Here is a 16,271-nt window from a genome sequence, read left to right on the forward strand (position 1 = left end):
CTCTAATTTTGACACATTGGCCCATCTCTAAAAACAGGCACCTTATCTGATGGCTTCTCTGAGGAGAACGTGTATTAGTTTATAGTGCCCCAGTGGTTTTAAGCCTTCATATAGCACTAATAATACTGCAATACTATTAGTACCTTTCATTTTATCTCCTAAAATGTGAAGGATTTCTAGTATTGCCCAGTGAGTGTCTAAGTGAAGATGAAGTAGATGCCAGGATGCTGGAAAGACCTATATAAGCAAAACAAAATAATTATGAAAACATCACCAAGCACATTATTTATTTCATTTCTCCTGCACAACGTTATCCTGAGAACATCTAGTATTTTTATTATTATTATATTACACTATTGATATGGTACAGAGCTTAGAAAAGGTATTGGTGACAACATAATAAAGTTGTACACAGATGTTACAAGATAATACTGGTCTATGCTGCTGGCAACAAACTCAGCAGCGAGATCAAGATGGGCAAAGTATTGAGAGCCTACTGATGACATTTGAACCTGCTGAATAGAGCGATAGTGTCGGGGGGGGGGGGCGTTTGCACTTCATTTTAGTGCTCATAACATTTCGATGCATCTGCATTTCAAATGAGAACAGCAGAGCAGGGGGTATGGGGAAAGAGAAAACAAAAACTGAAGCTATAAAAGTAAACACCAAAAAAACCAGGGAGGGAAAACCAGAAACGGTGAAATGCGCCAAGCCATGAAGATGAACCACAGCTATGAGACAGCTGCTAATGTAACTCCTCACTCTGTTTCTTTGCCTTCTGACACTGTATTTGGACTGTTCTACTTCACTGGGATACAAAACCCAAGCAAGCAGGATACATACTTTTAACACTTTTAAGCAGAATATTTAAGAAATATTCCCTTTAATTAGGTCACGTTTTCTCGTACTGAGTTTCTTGCCTCATTTAATCTCTCAATATTTTTCTGCACGCTGCATTTCCTCTCTCTCACTGCTTTCCTACTTCTTGCCAATAATATCGCTTGTTGCCGTTTGGACGAGGATTGGAGCAAATTACTCTTAAGTAATTCCGCACACAGCTTTACAAACAAATGCAAATCTAAGTAGGATATAAACCTTTCCAGGATTTTGAATAGTGAAGGCCCCCAGAACGCTGCTTGGAAGTTCATGCAGGTGTCCAATATACAAGCTCAAGCCATGAAGCTCCTCTATTAGCTTGGAGGGAAGCTGGGCCTCCATTTCTTCATAGGGGTGAACGCAGTTATCATCCATTGCTTTGTGGGGTTCCAAGAACCTATAAAACCATACAACATTTAAATAGAACACATCACTTGCATTCAGATTAAAATTCACTAAAACATACTATCAACATCAAAATTCAGCAGTTCATGTCTGGAGAAGGAAAAGGTGTTCCACTTCCACCAAAAGTTTCTTCGGATAATGGAATGGAAGGAAGGTATTACAAAAATCTAATATTGAACATAGAGCACAAGAAAGAAGCACCATTAGTGAGAAATATACAACTTTGCCTATCCAAACTTTTCACATTTTAGGTCCACACAGAAAATTCTATTATGGGACAATGTTTTTAGTATATTTATGCAAAAGAGTAGCTGTCAAACTCCCATTGTTCACCCAAGACTATGGAAAAAAACAACAGAAAAAAAACATAAGACTTGAATTTTGACCCAAACCACGTCTCAACTTAATGCTATTAGTGAGCTGAGGGGCGTATTTGAATAAGGGAGTTTAATGGTCAAGTAGTGGTCCACCACTCAGTAAAACTGAACAGAAACTCCAGAACATGAATTCACACTAAATAGAAGTATCCTGGTCAAGGATGAGACAAACTCAAACGCATACATTGGATGGAGAGTGGGTAAAGAACAAAGAAAAACAAGCACTTACCTGTATATAAATACTTTGACATAATGTAAAAACTGTACACACTGGCTTCGGATTTCCTCTGCCTCACTGTGTATGCTACTTGTTTGCCCTAGGGAAAAAAGTAACCATTTAAACAATTCAATAGGATTTCAATGCTGAGTTAATTTGAAAGCTATACAGTATACAAGTCTCCCCCACCCACCCCCCACCCAAGCAAACCATTTTTATTTCTCATTTCGACAGCTCCTAACCCTACACCTGCCTCCCGTCAGCAGATTCAGCTTTACCCTTTCACGTGGTTGAAATCAGAGGTTTGGTTTCTTTTTCTGACAGAGTCAAAGTAAATAAGTAAATCCATATAACACTAAGGGGGGACCAGTCACCCAGACTGTAGAACAGAAGAAAAATGGTAAATAAAGTGTATGTAAGAAGCAACAAAAATAAAGCATAAAGAGACATTTCAATGATAAACAGCACATTAAGAATACGTGCGGCAAAATGAGCAGACAGTAATTAATGTTAACTAAGAAATGTGATATTTACATGATGCCAAGTATTTATGAATTTTGTTTAGGTATTTTTCGTGTTCATTTTTTGTTTCATATTTATAAGCTAGAAGAACTAGGCTCAGCTTTGTGCGATTTATCCAAATCACATAGAAATACATGTTAGACCTAGTAATAGAAATAGATCAGGTCAATGCTTAATGTACCTGTTCGGTAGTTAAGATTGGCATTAGACCTAAAAATTATTTAAATCAAAAGATCCCAATTACAGCTCAACCCCGTTATAGCGTGATCCGCTATAACGCGGTTTGAGCATAGACCCCGAATTTAAAAAAACAAAAAATTAATAAAAATTTTACAAAAAATGTTGTTTTTTTTTTAATTCTGCACACTCTGCACACTCTGCACACTCTGCACACTCTGCACACTCTGCACACTCTGCACACTCTGCACACTCTGCACACTCTGCACACTCTCACAGCACAAACAGCACCAGCACACACTCACAGCACACTGCACACACTCACTGCACACAGTCACCCCCCTACCTTTGGTGTCACAGCCCACCTTTTGGGGGCATCGTGGGGCTGCTGTGGGGGGGGGGGGGAGAGGAACGGTGCAAGGCTGGGGGATCAGCGCGAGGCTGGGGGGGGTCGGTACGGGGATCGGCGCGAGGATGGTTGGCTGGTGCGGAGCTGCTGAGGGGAGTGCAGGGAATGCTGGGAGAACTACAGTGGCTGCTAGGGGCCATGTAGGGCTGCCAGCGCCTCACTCCACCTCCCTCTTCCCCCCCAATCGGGCGCGTGGCAGCCATTTTTTTTTAAATTAGCGCGACTCCAGTTATAGTGCGGTCGGATCGGGTGGTCCCCGAGGACCACGCTATAACGGAGTTGAGCTCTACTAGGTTTCTCGCCTAGAAAAAGCAACAACTTTTTTTTTTTTAAATATCTATTATTTACATGCAAGGTTTCCTGGTACGCCAATATACATTTAACTCTTCCAAAGCCAAATGCATGCAAAACTAAGTTCTCATATTATGAAGTCGTTTTAGTGTCCAGTATAATACTTTAAAAAAAAAAAAAAAAAAAAACACTCATAAAAATGGCCGAGTAATTGATACATTTGTTTCAACTTGATTGGATTTCCACCTTTACCTAGTATCCAAAATCGTTAAAAAAAAAAAATTACAAAATATGCCAAAAACAACTCCAGGAAGCAATTATAGAGGTTACCAGAGATAAAAAAAAAAACAAACCCTTTCAGTCAAGGAGCAAAAACTTCAAGTTGAAACCGCCGCTTTTTTCTTTTAATCCAGTGCCTGAACCAGGGAATGCTGGAACCCAGTAGTAGAACCTCCCTCCAGGGAAATCAAACTCCCAAATGATCGCTATTTTATCTAGCGGACAAGAATACGTGTCTGATGGAAAATACGGTTGCCTGGGTCAACCTTGCTATGACGGCCAATAGAAAATCACAAAATCCTTAGTCTTTGATTATACCAACTATTGCAAGTCAGCTTCAGGGGACCCCTGGTTCAAGTACTAAAACAAACAGAACAATTGAAAGGGGTGAATGCTGCTCTGAAAGGACATTCCTTTCTGGGACCACAGTGAATTGATGGAAATGGCATGTTAAATAGGTAAATGCGAGTGACTGACATTTTGAAATGATTGATATATTGAAATAATATACAGAAGTAAATATTAGTACCGTTATTACTAAGTACAACTCGTCACACACACTGCTTTAGAGTGTTTTTACATCCCTTGCCTACTTTCCTTCATAAGATTAATTGTAAATCTGTGTAGGAATAGTTAGGGATTACCAAATCTGAGGCAGGCGCTGGTAGGTAAATTTATCATGCTTCGGCCAAAATATGCATCTAAATCCTCACACCGAGTATTCATAAGCCAAGTAAGGATTGAGAGAGTGGAAATGGTCTTACTTTTTAGGATATTTGTGGGCAATTTTTTTCCCTTGCAGCCCTCCTAGTATTTAAAATATATGGTGATGCAAACACACAAAACTATGATATAATCACGATGCAGGTATATCTCACCAATTTGTTGCACCTTTTTATTCCACAATATTTCTTTGCTAAATTTGTGTAAAATAATGATGCTGCAATTGGCCAAATTGATAAACGCAGAAAATAAAAAAGGTAAAAAATAAGACTGGTGCATTAATAACATGGGTTTTTCTTGTATTTCAAAAAAAGGTATGTATGTAAATAAATGTAAGTAATTTGAGACAAAGTACATTAAAATGTAGATTTAAGCTACCACATTTCTGGAAGGATAAACCAGAACCGATGCACGTGGTCCAGGAATATATTGGAGCATGGATCTGCTCTTATATGCAATCGGCTACGATTTAAAATGGAACATCTTTTGGTGATTTAAATACTCGTGTTGTCCACAGTAATTCTTGAACCATTTGTTATTTTCTACAGATCTGAACAAACCAGGCCTGTTCCAGCAGGATGTTTGGTAGCCGAGCAGAAAAACATATTTTGAGAGGACTGGTCTTTTAAATCTGCCTTCTCCTGACTTTACCCCACACACACTTCCCTTAGATCTTCTAAAATCGATCTATATATATATATATATTTCTATTTAAGACTTTGGGTGCCCAAGGACTTACCAACTACGTCATAGGATCGGCCACTTCAGGGGTCCAATGACGTAGTAAAGTCATAATGCAAGTGCTCGTTTTTGTAGGGAGATCGCGTCCTGCGCTCCTGTGGAGCACAGAACGAGATGCAACGAGGAACGGAAGAGGACGACAACTCCTCTTCTGTTACGTCATCAGCGACAACGCTATCATCTGCTTTAACTTACCAAAGTCAAATGAAACAGGCTGAGTTAAGTTTTCCAGTGTATTTATTTTTTGCCTAGAGGGGAGAAAAAAAAAAACCCATAAGATTAAACTTAAAATGCAGATTTATAAAGAACAAGCATTGCACACCCAACCCATGTAACATCTAATAAGGATGGTGTTTTGGTTAAAAACGGTAGGCCATATTGCTCCAGAAGAGATCTTCTGGTGCTGGAAGATTTCTTGTGGCATACAATAGATATAAATATCGGTCCTTTCCCAATATGCTGGAAAGCTCTGTATCTGAGTCCAGAAATCAGATCCTAACCGTCTCTAAATGTGTTGTAAGAAATGTGAGATTCAAGATGACTAGTTAAAGGGAATACACCCAGAGCCAAAAATGTACACCTGAGCAATCCAAAGAGAAGATCAGTTGATTCAACAAGAGCAGTTTCAGTCACCCATTGAAATCCAAATATTTCCACCGTGTCAGCTTCATAGTCTGTTGGAGAGGGGTCAAGTCTCAGTAAAAGCCTATTAAAAAAAAAAAATAAACATGATTTTGTAATCTTTTATCTATTATATCCATGGTTTTTTTCCCTCTCTTTTTTTATTACACTGGTATTCCGAAAATATTCCACAAACCACGAGCATTAAACAACACGTACATATTATACATGCACACATGTTTGGGTATATACTGTATGATTCGTGTTCGGATAAAAACATGCTATCAAAACCAAAGTGATGTTCAACAAATGTGTCAAGTGTACAAAGATAAAAATAAATGGCATAGAATCATTGGCCAGCAAGAAACTTTTGGAACAAAATCATTAGGAGGCCTTTATCAAGAAGTGGATCGACAAGGGCTGAAGATTATGATGTGAAATATAACAAGAAAAAGCCCTATACCTATAGATTTTATAACGTACGGTGTACCGTCACCTTTTACCCCCCACTGCTTCTGCTTGCTGCGGGGGGCAGGGCGTCCATCACACAGCCAATACCTCCCCATGCATGGATGATCCCTCACTGCACAGCTTCAGGGGCTGGAGCCATTCAAATTTACAAAACACTAAAACAGACCACAGCAAATCATTGCACTTCTTTAGTTATAGCTAAGTCACTCAATATCATTATCATGCCTAGAGCCCAACAGAGCATTCATATTGTCATTTTGTAGGAAATTGTGTTATGGAGATCAAGGAAAGTCAACTATGAACCTCTTCGTTGTAACCAACTTTTTATTTTTTGCAAGCCACATTAATTTTGGTGTCCCCCCCTAACCTAAAGTTAAAATTCTTAGAGGAGTGATGTGGATTCATTCTCTTTCATGAGAGCAGAACCCCCACTTTGATCTGGGACTGTGCGGCTCTATTTGATTTTTCATTTGAGGTTTTATTCATTGTACTCATTTCTGTATTTAGTTAGGACTCATGTCCTCTTGAATGCTTTCATTTTTGGAACTGTTATTGTTTGGTACATCTACCGTCTTTTGTCGGAAGAGAACTTGGAACAAAATGTTGAATTCTCTATGAAACTCTAATTTTTGGATGTTTTCTTTTTTTAAATTATTTCAAACTCAAATAAACAGTCTATAAAAGTTAAACATTTTGATTTTTATTGTCACCTTTTTTAGAATGGAGTACCCACACATGTTTTTTTTTTTTTTTTACAAAAATCAAAAAAATAAGCACTTGAGAGATCTCTCCTCTCCCCCTGATAACTTACAGATGTGACATGACTGTCTCAAGAGCCATCGATATGGCTGCGCTTATAGTGCCAGCTACGGATGACGTCACCCGTCTTCGTAGCCGTTGCGAAAGTTGTAATTTGCGTTTTGGAGACATCAGGCAAGAGGGAAGGCAGAGGGGCGGAGACAGGAGCAAGGGGGAGGGAGGAGCGGGGGCAGGAGGAGCGGGGGGGGGAGGGAGGGAGGAGCGAAGGGAGAAGCGGAGGGGAGGAAGGAGCAGGGGGGTGGGAGGAGCGGGGAGGAGCGGGGGGGAGGGAGGAGCAGGGAGGAGGGAGGGAGGAGCGGGGGGGGCAGGGAGGAGCGGAGGGGGGAGGGAGGAGCGGGGGAGGGAGGAGCGGTGGGGAGGAGGAGCGGAGGGAGGTGCGGAGGGGAAGGAGGAGCGGAGGGGAGGAGCGGAGGAGGAGCGGAGGGAGGAGCAGGGAGGAATGGGTGGGGGGAGGGAGGAGGGGAGAGGGAGGAGCGGGGGGAGGGCGGAGGAGCGAGCGGGGGGGAGGAGCGGGGGGGAGGGAGGAGCGGGGGGAGGGAGGAGCAGGGGGGAGGGAGGAGCGGGGGAGGGAGGAGCGGGGGGGAGGGAGGAGCAGGGGGTAGGATCAGGGGGGAGGGAAGAGCAGGGGTGAGGAGCAGGGGGGGAGGGAGGAGCAGGGGGGGAGGGAGGAGCAGGGGGGAGGAGCGGGGGGGAGGGAGGAGCGGGGGAGGGAGGAGCAGGGGGAGGACGGGAGGAAAGGAGGAGCGGGGGGGAGAGCGAGCGGGGGGGAGGGAGGAGGAGTAGGGGGGGAGGAGCAGGGGGGAGGAGGAGCGGGGGGGAGGGAGGAGCGGGGGGGAGGGAGGAACGGGGGGGAGGGAGGAGCGGGGGGAGGGAGGAGCGGGGGGGGAGGGAGGAGCGGGGGGAAGGAGCGAGCGGGGGGGAGGGAGGAGCGGGGGGGAGGGAGGAGCGGGGGGAGGAGCGAGCGGGGGGGAGGGAGGAGGAGTAGGGGGGAGGAGTAGGGGGGGAGGAGCGGGGGGAGGAGCGGGGGGGAGGGAGGAACGGGGGGGAGGGAGGAACGGGGGGGAGGGAGGAGCAGGGGGGGAGAGAGGAGCGGGGGGGAGGTAGGAGCGGGGGGAGGGAGGAGCGGGGGGGGAGGGAGGAGCGGGGGGGAGGGAGGAGCGGGGGGGGAGGGAGGAGCGGGGGGGAGGGAGGAGCGGGGGGGGGAGGGAGGAGCGGGGGGGGGAGGGAGGAGCGGGGGGGGAGGGAGGAGCGGGGGGGGAGGGAGGAGCGGGGGGGGGGGGAGGGAGGAGCGGGGAGGAGGGAGGAGCGGGGAGGAGGGAGGAGCGGGGGAAACAAAAAAAGGGCACGGCCGGGCCCCCTGACTCACGGGGCCCAGGACGTCAACCCCGGCAGACCCCCCCCTGTTGGCGGGCCTGATCACACACACACCCCCCCTCTCCCTACACACACATCCCACCTTCAGGGCCGCCAACAGGGAGGGGAGGGAGGAGCGGAGGGGGGGAAGAGTGGAGGGGGGAGGAGCGGGGGAGGGAAGGGAGGAGCGGGGGGGGAGGGAAGGGAAGAGCGGGGGGGGAGGGAGGGGGAGTGAGGAGCGGGGGAGGGAGGAGCGGGGGGAGGGCGGGAGGAGTGGGGGGGGAGGAGCGAGCGGGGGGGAGGGAGGAGCGGGGGGGAGGAGCAGGGGGGGAGGGAGGAGCGGGGGGGGAGGGAGGAGCGGGGGGAGGACACCCTGCTTTCTCATGCGCACGGGAATCGCCACTTTAAAAAAACAAAAAAACGGGCACGGCCGGGCCCCCTGACTCACGGGGCCCAGGACGTCAACCCCGCAGACCCCCCCCTGTTGGCGGGCCTGATCACACACCCCCCCCCCCCCCACACACCCAGAGGACTGAAAAACCACAGAAGTGGGAACAGGAGGAAGACAGTGCTGGCAGCAGAAGAGGACCCCAGCAGAAGAGGACCCCATCAGTGGAGGAAGAAGTTGAGACATCGGGCAGGGGCAGGAGAAGACATGTAATCGTAGCAGGAGCAGAGCAGCACAGGAGAACGCACTGCAACACCGGAAGTTGACCGGCGTCTGACGTCTGCGGTCGTTAAAGCGTGTTCCTCCACTGACATTCTCCTTTGCTGCTCTGACCACATGTATTGTCCTGCTGCCGCCCACTGTCTCAACTTCTTCCCTCCTCTGACATGGCCCTCTTTCCTGCCGCCAGCGCAGTCTTTCCTCCTGTTCCGCTCCCGTGGTGTTCAGTCCTTCTCTTCTAACGCCGACCCGGTACGCCTGGTAAGTGAGTAGGGGGGGTGGCGCAAAAGTCAGATAATACTTTCCGTATTATCCGACATTTTCGGGTATCCGACAGTCTCAGTCCCGTTTAGGTTGGATTACCAAGACTCTACTTTATTTCCTTTATGTAAATTGACACACTGTGGGATACATGCAAGCTTGATTTCATTCATCCCGATTTTATTTCAGTGACAATTGGAGGCAATTGAAGTGGATGTATTAAGAATGTGTGTTGTGACGTTGAGCAAGTGGTTACTATACGTCACTGGTCATCAACTGCACGGTTTCTTCAAATCATTTCCCAAAAGAGCCAGATCATAAATTATTATGAGTAGAAGCGTCATGAGCATATTATTTAATGTGTGATGCACTGAAAGACTTCAATATTATTTCAATATTGTGCAAAAATGTATCGCATCTGTACCATATAAATTGTTATCTTAAGTTGCAAGTGAATTTCAGTTTGATAAATTCCACTTAAGTAGCTACTTATGCAACTGGTATAATTAGCAAGAGCGAAAAGCCCAAAGGCCCCATCAAGGTACTTTATGGCCTAGATTTGGCCTGCGACCACCAGTTGAGGAGCCCTGACATACTGCATGGGTACAAGAACAAGAAAAGGGGGAGCGCATATTAGGAAATGAACCCAATCCTCCTTTGCAAGGGGAGGGAGCAATCAGTCAGAGACTGACAGTGGTGGTTTCAGAAAATAAATAAATATACATTGACGTACTTACACGGCCATGTGTAAGTAAATGGCAGATAAGGGTATCTTTTAGTCCTCCTTCTGCTCACTGACCGTCTATGTTCCAATCCTTCCGCTTCCACCAAGGGGTTACTTCTCCCAACGGATCCCCGTCAAGTTCCCCAAGGGTTCTATCGATGTGATAGTAATGAGGCTTGTATTAGATAAATGTATAGCATTTAATACATAAGGAGGACTAAAAGATACCCTTATCTGGCATTTGCTTACACATGGCCGTGTAAGTACGTCAATGTATATTTATTTATTTATTTTCTGAACCCACCACTGTCAGTCTCTGACTGATTGCCCCCTCCCCTTGCAAAGGAGGATTGGGGTCATTTCCTAATCTGCGCTCCCCTTTTTCTTGTTCTTGTATCTTGGTCTGAGGGTCCTGGAAAGACCCATTGGGTTGAGCAGCAGACACCGATCCTTGAAGTAGTGCACCCACACTTAGGTGCACGGAGAGGTCCGGTGTATGGTAACATTACTACAAACTGTTTGAGCTTTGAGAGCGTCGTAGTTTCTTTTCCACTATACTGCATGGGTAAGAATGTTAGAATTGTCATACTGTTAAGGATCGGCGGAACGTTTTAATATATACTTATTTTATTTTCGTTTATTAAGATCACAAAATAATTCTAGTGACATCAAATACAGGCATACCCCGCATTAACGTACGCAATGGGACCGGAGCATGTATGTAAAGCGAAAATGTACTTAAAGTGAAGCACTACCTTTTCCACTTATTGATGCATGTACTGTACTGCAATCGTTATATACGTGCATAACTGATGTAAATAACGCATTTGTTACAGGCTCTATAGTCTCCCCGCTTGCGCACAGCTTTGGTACAGGTAGGGAGCCGGTATTGCTGTTCAGAACGTGATGACAGGCGCATGCGTGAGCTGGCGTTTGCCTATTGGGCGATATGTACTTACTCGCGAGTGTACTTAAAGTGAGTGTACTTAAAGCGGGGTATGCCTGTATAGAGTATCCTCGATAGACACTTGCAATACTTTGTGTAAAATTATTTGTTTCTTTGGCAAAATTGCTTAGTCTTGGCCAGTGGGTGACAATCTGCAACATCAGCAAGTCCTTGGGCAGGCCACAACAACTGTATTAAGTGGAGGCTGATGTCCCTTTTGGTGCTGGGGAGCCTATTCTCTATTTGAACAGAGAGGGATTTAGCTGCTAGGAACTGGGAATGGAGTGTCATAATAGATACGTTAGATGTGTGGCTTGCCACACAGACATGTACACCAAATGTCACAAAACAATGTACAAGACAACATGTGTACTGGAACGTCTCTGAAAGTAATGTTATGTCACCAATATCTGAGCCAGAAGAATAGCCTTGATAAAAACATGTTTTTCTGGCAGACCACCACTCTTGAAGTTGGTCCTCCTTACATCTTAATTATTATTTTAATCTATAAACACTGTCTGCACTCTTAACTTTAAGCGTCCGAAATGCATTTATTTAAAAGTCCACAGATTGGTCTACCTTTTTTGCCATTAAAATTGACAACACCAAAACAGACCACAGGAAATCATTGCACTTCTTTAGTTATAGCTCAGTCACTCCATATAATTTCCATCATGCCCCTAGCCCCAACCGACCCTTCATATGATTTCGTAGGGAATTACATTATGGTGAGAAAAGAAAGTAATATATATACCTCTTAATTGTAACCAACTTTTTGAAGTGAAACTTCCTTAGTGGCACCTCATTCGTAATGGGGCAAAAAAGAATTGTGGAGACAGAAATGAAACGGATGTGACGTCAGTGCTGGCAGTTGAGGCCGGGCTGTGTTCTGGCTCAGCTCGACCCCAACACTGACATCACACCCGCTCCACAAATCAGATGCGGCGGCGGCGATAGCCGCCGGCGCCGCTCCTAATCACCCCCCACCCCCCCCCCCCGAGCCCCACACACACCGTGACATATGCGGCGGCGATAGCCGCCGCTCCTAACGGCCGCTGCCATGCCGCGCAGCCTCTCTCCTCCCTACCTCCGCTTTCCTGCGTCCCGCTGACTGAGCGCCGCCGGGGTCGAGGAGAGGAGCCCAGGGATCAAAATTTAATTGCCGCCACTCCCTGCTGACCTCCCCCGGCCGAAGCATGGAACGGGGGGGGGGGATGGTAGAGTGAGCTGCGTTCCCCACAGCACCATCAGAAGGGGATCGCTGCAGCGCTCCCCTCGAAGCCAGCTCCCGCTGACGATGACGCGCTGCCCCCCTTCCCCGCCGACACTGCCTCTGCCCACGCAGCACTTCCGGAGGGGGGGGGCCTTTATTAAGGTATCTGCCCGGTGCCCGGTGCGGCCGCGTCTCGCCGGGGGGTGGGGGGGGAGGAGAGACTCAGGCAGAGCCGCCGCGGGTCCGCAGCTCTGCCTGTCTGTGAGGGGAGTAGGCGTCTCAGGCAGAGCCGCCGCGGGTCTGCAGCTCTGCCTGTCTGTGAGGGGAGTAGGCGTCTCAGGCAGAGCCGCCGCGGGTCTGCAGCTCTGCCTGTCTGTGAGGGGAGTAGGCGTCTCAGGCAGAGCCGCAGCGGGTCCGCAGCTCTGCCTGTCTGTGAGGGGGCGGGGGGGAGGAGAGTCTCAGGCAGAGCCGCCGCGGGTCCGCAGCTCTGCCTGTCTGTCTGTGAGGGGGGAGGAGAGACTCAGGCAGAGCCGCCGCGGGTCCGCAGCTCTGCCTGTCTGTGAGGGGGGGGGGGGAGGAGAGACTCAGGCAGAGCCGCCGCGGGTCCGCAGCTCTGCCTGTCTGTGAGGGGGGGGGTCAGGAGAGAGGGGGCAGGACACAGAAAGAGAGACACACATACAGTGACAGACACACACACATACATATATACACACACACACACACACTGACTGACACACATACACACACACTGACTGACACACATGCACACACTGACTGACACACATACACACACACACTGACTGACACACATACACACACACTGACTGACACACATGCACACACTGACTGACACACATGCACACACACACTGACTGACACACATACACACACACTGACTGACACACATGCACACACACTGACACATACACACACACTGACTGACACACACACACACACACTGACTGTGAATAGGTTAGGGGGATGTGTGAGGTGCAGGGGGGCTGCGCATATGTCACACGGTCGCACGCACGCACACGGTCACACGCGCACAGTCGCACGCGCACACGCACAGTCGCACGCGCACACAGTCAGTCGCGCACACAGTCAGTCGCGCACAGTCAGTCGCGCACACAGTCAGTCGCGCACACAGTCAGTCGCGCACACAGTCCGTCGCGCACACAGTCCGTCGCGCACACAGTCCGTCGCGCGCACACGCACTGTCACGTGCACCGTGCACTGTGCACTGTCACGCGCACACGCACTGTCACGCGCAGTCACACACAGTCACACAGTCACACGCACAGTCACACAGTCACACACAGTCACACACAGTCACACAGTAACACGCACAGTCACACAGTCACGCACACACACACACACACACGAGGAATTCACGCTTAGTGCAAATACAAGGGATGTGTACGCATGTTCTAAGTCAAATTTATTTGCGTTTTGTCAATGAAATTGTATTTTGATTTTTAATTAAAACATCACCAATACAAATACAATTTCTGTGACAAAAGTCAAAGAAGTTTCACTTACTATGCGCGTGCACAGCACACACAGCTTTTTTTATTGTTTATAAGCCACTTTAACTTTGATGTATTTCCCAATGAATACCATTATTGATGGGCTCAGAAACAGCTGGAGATGTAGTTCTAGTAACAAATGGTTGTCTCTCTAAACTAAACCATTATTAATGGCTTAAAAGAAATTGAGACCTATAGGAGGTAAATCACTGTCTCTACTACTACCTCCCCCCCTAAGTGTGCCTCTGCCAATGTTTAACTCTTCAATGGGGTTGAGACACCCATGTACCCCTTGAAGTATTATGTTGCTCACAACTGGTCTATGTATTCCAGTCTCTCAGCTGCACAACTGCACCAGATGTAGCAAAAAAATTAAAAAAAATATCTCACAGGAAACAATTGACTTTCTTGCATTGATACACTTGATGCAGAATATTTGTTCTGGTTTAACAGTCTTTGATACATTAGACCAGGGGGGCGCAAACTTTTTTCCCTGCGCCCCCCTGACGGCTGTCCCCTCACTCCCGCGCCCCCCCCCCCCAACCCCAACTTACCCGCGCTCCGGCGTAATGACGTCACGTTGCCATAGCAACGTGACGTCACATGACCTCGCAGCGTCATTTTGACGCCGCGTTGCCATGGCACCGCAGGGAGGAAGCCGCCGGAGCCACGGTAAGTTAGGTTTACAGAGGCCCTGCAGCTCCCCCGGCACTTAATTTAAGTGCCTTCGGGAAGCGAGCGGGGCCTCTGTAAACCCCGCGCCCCCCGTCGGCAGTGTCGCGCCCCCCCTGGGGGTCGCGCCCCACAGTTTGTGCACCGCTGCATTAGACCAATGGTTTCCAACCTTTTTTAGGCTGAGGCCCCGCTGCACGCGCCCACACGGCCGCCTTGCAAGTCACTTCACCGTGATCTGCAGTCAACTTTTTTTGGTGCGGGGGGGTGGGGGGGGGGAAGGTTGTGGGTCTGCAGGAGAGGGGGGGATACAAAGGGGCAGATAGATCAGGTGCTGTAAAGTCCCCTCCCCCCCCCCCCCGTGTGTGTGTGAGAGGAGGGGGGAGAAACACCGGGGCTATGCGAAACACACACACACACATGTATATACACACACACACTTCTCTGCCCCACCTTTTGGAGGTGGGGGAAGCGCTGACAGCTCCAGAAAGGTACAGCCCCCGGTACTGATAGGCTCACTAGGGCACCACGTGACACGTCACCGCTCGGGATCACAATCCTCTTGCATCCCGCGACGGCTGACACGTCACAGTGCGTAGTGAGTCTTGCAGTGAGGAGGGACTGGGGCTGACTCAGGAGGAAGTCATGGGCAGGTGAGTGACGCACACGCGGCCCCGAGCGCCGTCGGATGCAGCGGGTCCGCAGCCTAAGGCTGCGCTTATAGTGCCCGCGACGTCGCTACAAAACAATTGACTGTCACCAGCGCTAATAGTAAGCGCGACGGCGCAACCAAAAATTTCTAAGCGGGTTAAATTTGATTTTTTACAGACTGTCGCCATATGTGACCGTCTGTAAACCGATCAATGACCCTGTCGCTCACAATGTCGCTGCAAATTTAATTACAACTTTCACAAGTGGTGCCGGGTGACTTCATCGGTCACCGGCACTATAAGCACGGCCTTAGTTAAGGAACCCTATGTGAAATTCTGAGGAACACAAACCTCTCTGTATGTATGAGATCAGATACATTGTAAGGACCCCAACAGTCTCTAATAGTGTGCCTGCAATCAGATGCATTATAATGACCCCAACCCTCTCTAACAGTGCGTCTGATATCAGATGCATTGTAAATTCTTCTGTATTCTGGAAACATGTTCAAATGACCTAAACATTACAGGGAACCCTTTAGGGATGTAAGGGGGAACCCAGGGGTTCCTAGCAACCACTGTTGAAAAACACTGCATTCGGCAAACCATTCCCTGTAACACAACCTGTCAGATAAAGAGAGGATCTCCCCCTGAAACACCGGGCACGCAGGGGTTACCTTTTCATGGACCCAGTCGTTAAGTAGGAGTCAATAGAGAAGGACTTCCCGCCATCGCTGCAGCTGTCTGGGGCACAGGAGAAGCGAGGGGGGCTGCCGTCTGCGCTGTCCCCCAGCTCCAGGCTCTCTGCGAGGTACGGGGAGAAGGGGGGAGTGAGGGACCCGCTGAACTCCTCAGTCATGCTGGTGGCTGTGCGGCCTCCCCGTGCACTGGCAGTCACTTCCCCGGGCGGCAATGTGCGGCCTCCCCGTGCACTGTGCACAGGCAGTCACTTCCCCGGGCGGCAATGTGCGGCCTCCCCGTGCACTGTGCACAGGCAGTCACTTCCCCGGGCGGCAATGTGCGGCCTCCCCGTGCACAGGCAGTCACTTCCCCGGGCGGCAATGTGTGGCCTCCCCGTGCACAAGCAGACCGTATCCCGGAGCGCGGGCAGCAATGCAAGCCCTGTGCCGGAATCTCCGCCTACCTGCGGCGCGTCATCACAGCCCGCACCCAATCAAGAGTAGCCTGGTCGAAGCCAGTACCTGCAGCCGCGGATTGTGATTGGCTCTTGGGCGACGTAGAGGGGAGAAAGCGTTCGAAAGCAGGAAGCGCGGGAAGGGTCAGTCAGTGTGTGACATGGGTAGAGAAGGGAAAGGGAGAGGGCGCTGCGC

General features: G+C 48.8%; 1 protein-coding gene across 2 annotated transcripts in view; it reads right to left on the minus strand.

The window, feature by feature from the left end:
- The window catches only part of MMS22L (MMS22 like, DNA repair protein), a 92,122-nt gene extending 76,060 nt beyond the window's left edge, over positions 1-16,062 (minus strand). The window contains exons 1-6 of one of the 2 annotated variants that reach the window (XM_075597500.1): positions 15,618-16,062; positions 5,598-5,723; positions 5,213-5,265; positions 1,888-1,975; positions 1,096-1,273; positions 144-237 (exon numbers count right to left, since the gene is read on the minus strand). In XM_075597500.1, the coding sequence (XP_075453615.1) occupies positions 144-237; positions 1,096-1,273; positions 1,888-1,975; positions 5,213-5,265; positions 5,598-5,723; positions 15,618-15,799 (721 nt within the window). In that variant the 5' untranslated portion in view covers positions 15,800-16,062. The remainder of the gene's footprint in view (positions 1-143; positions 238-1,095; positions 1,274-1,887; positions 1,976-5,212; positions 5,266-5,597; positions 5,724-15,617) is intronic. The other variant, XM_075597501.1, reaches the window with a different exon arrangement.
- Positions 16,063-16,271: the final 209 nt, after the last annotated feature.

The sequence above is a fragment of the Ascaphus truei genome, chromosome 4 (genome assembly GCF_040206685.1).
Source record: "Ascaphus truei isolate aAscTru1 chromosome 4, aAscTru1.hap1, whole genome shotgun sequence".
Taxonomy (NCBI): Eukaryota; Metazoa; Chordata; class Amphibia; order Anura; family Ascaphidae; genus Ascaphus; species Ascaphus truei.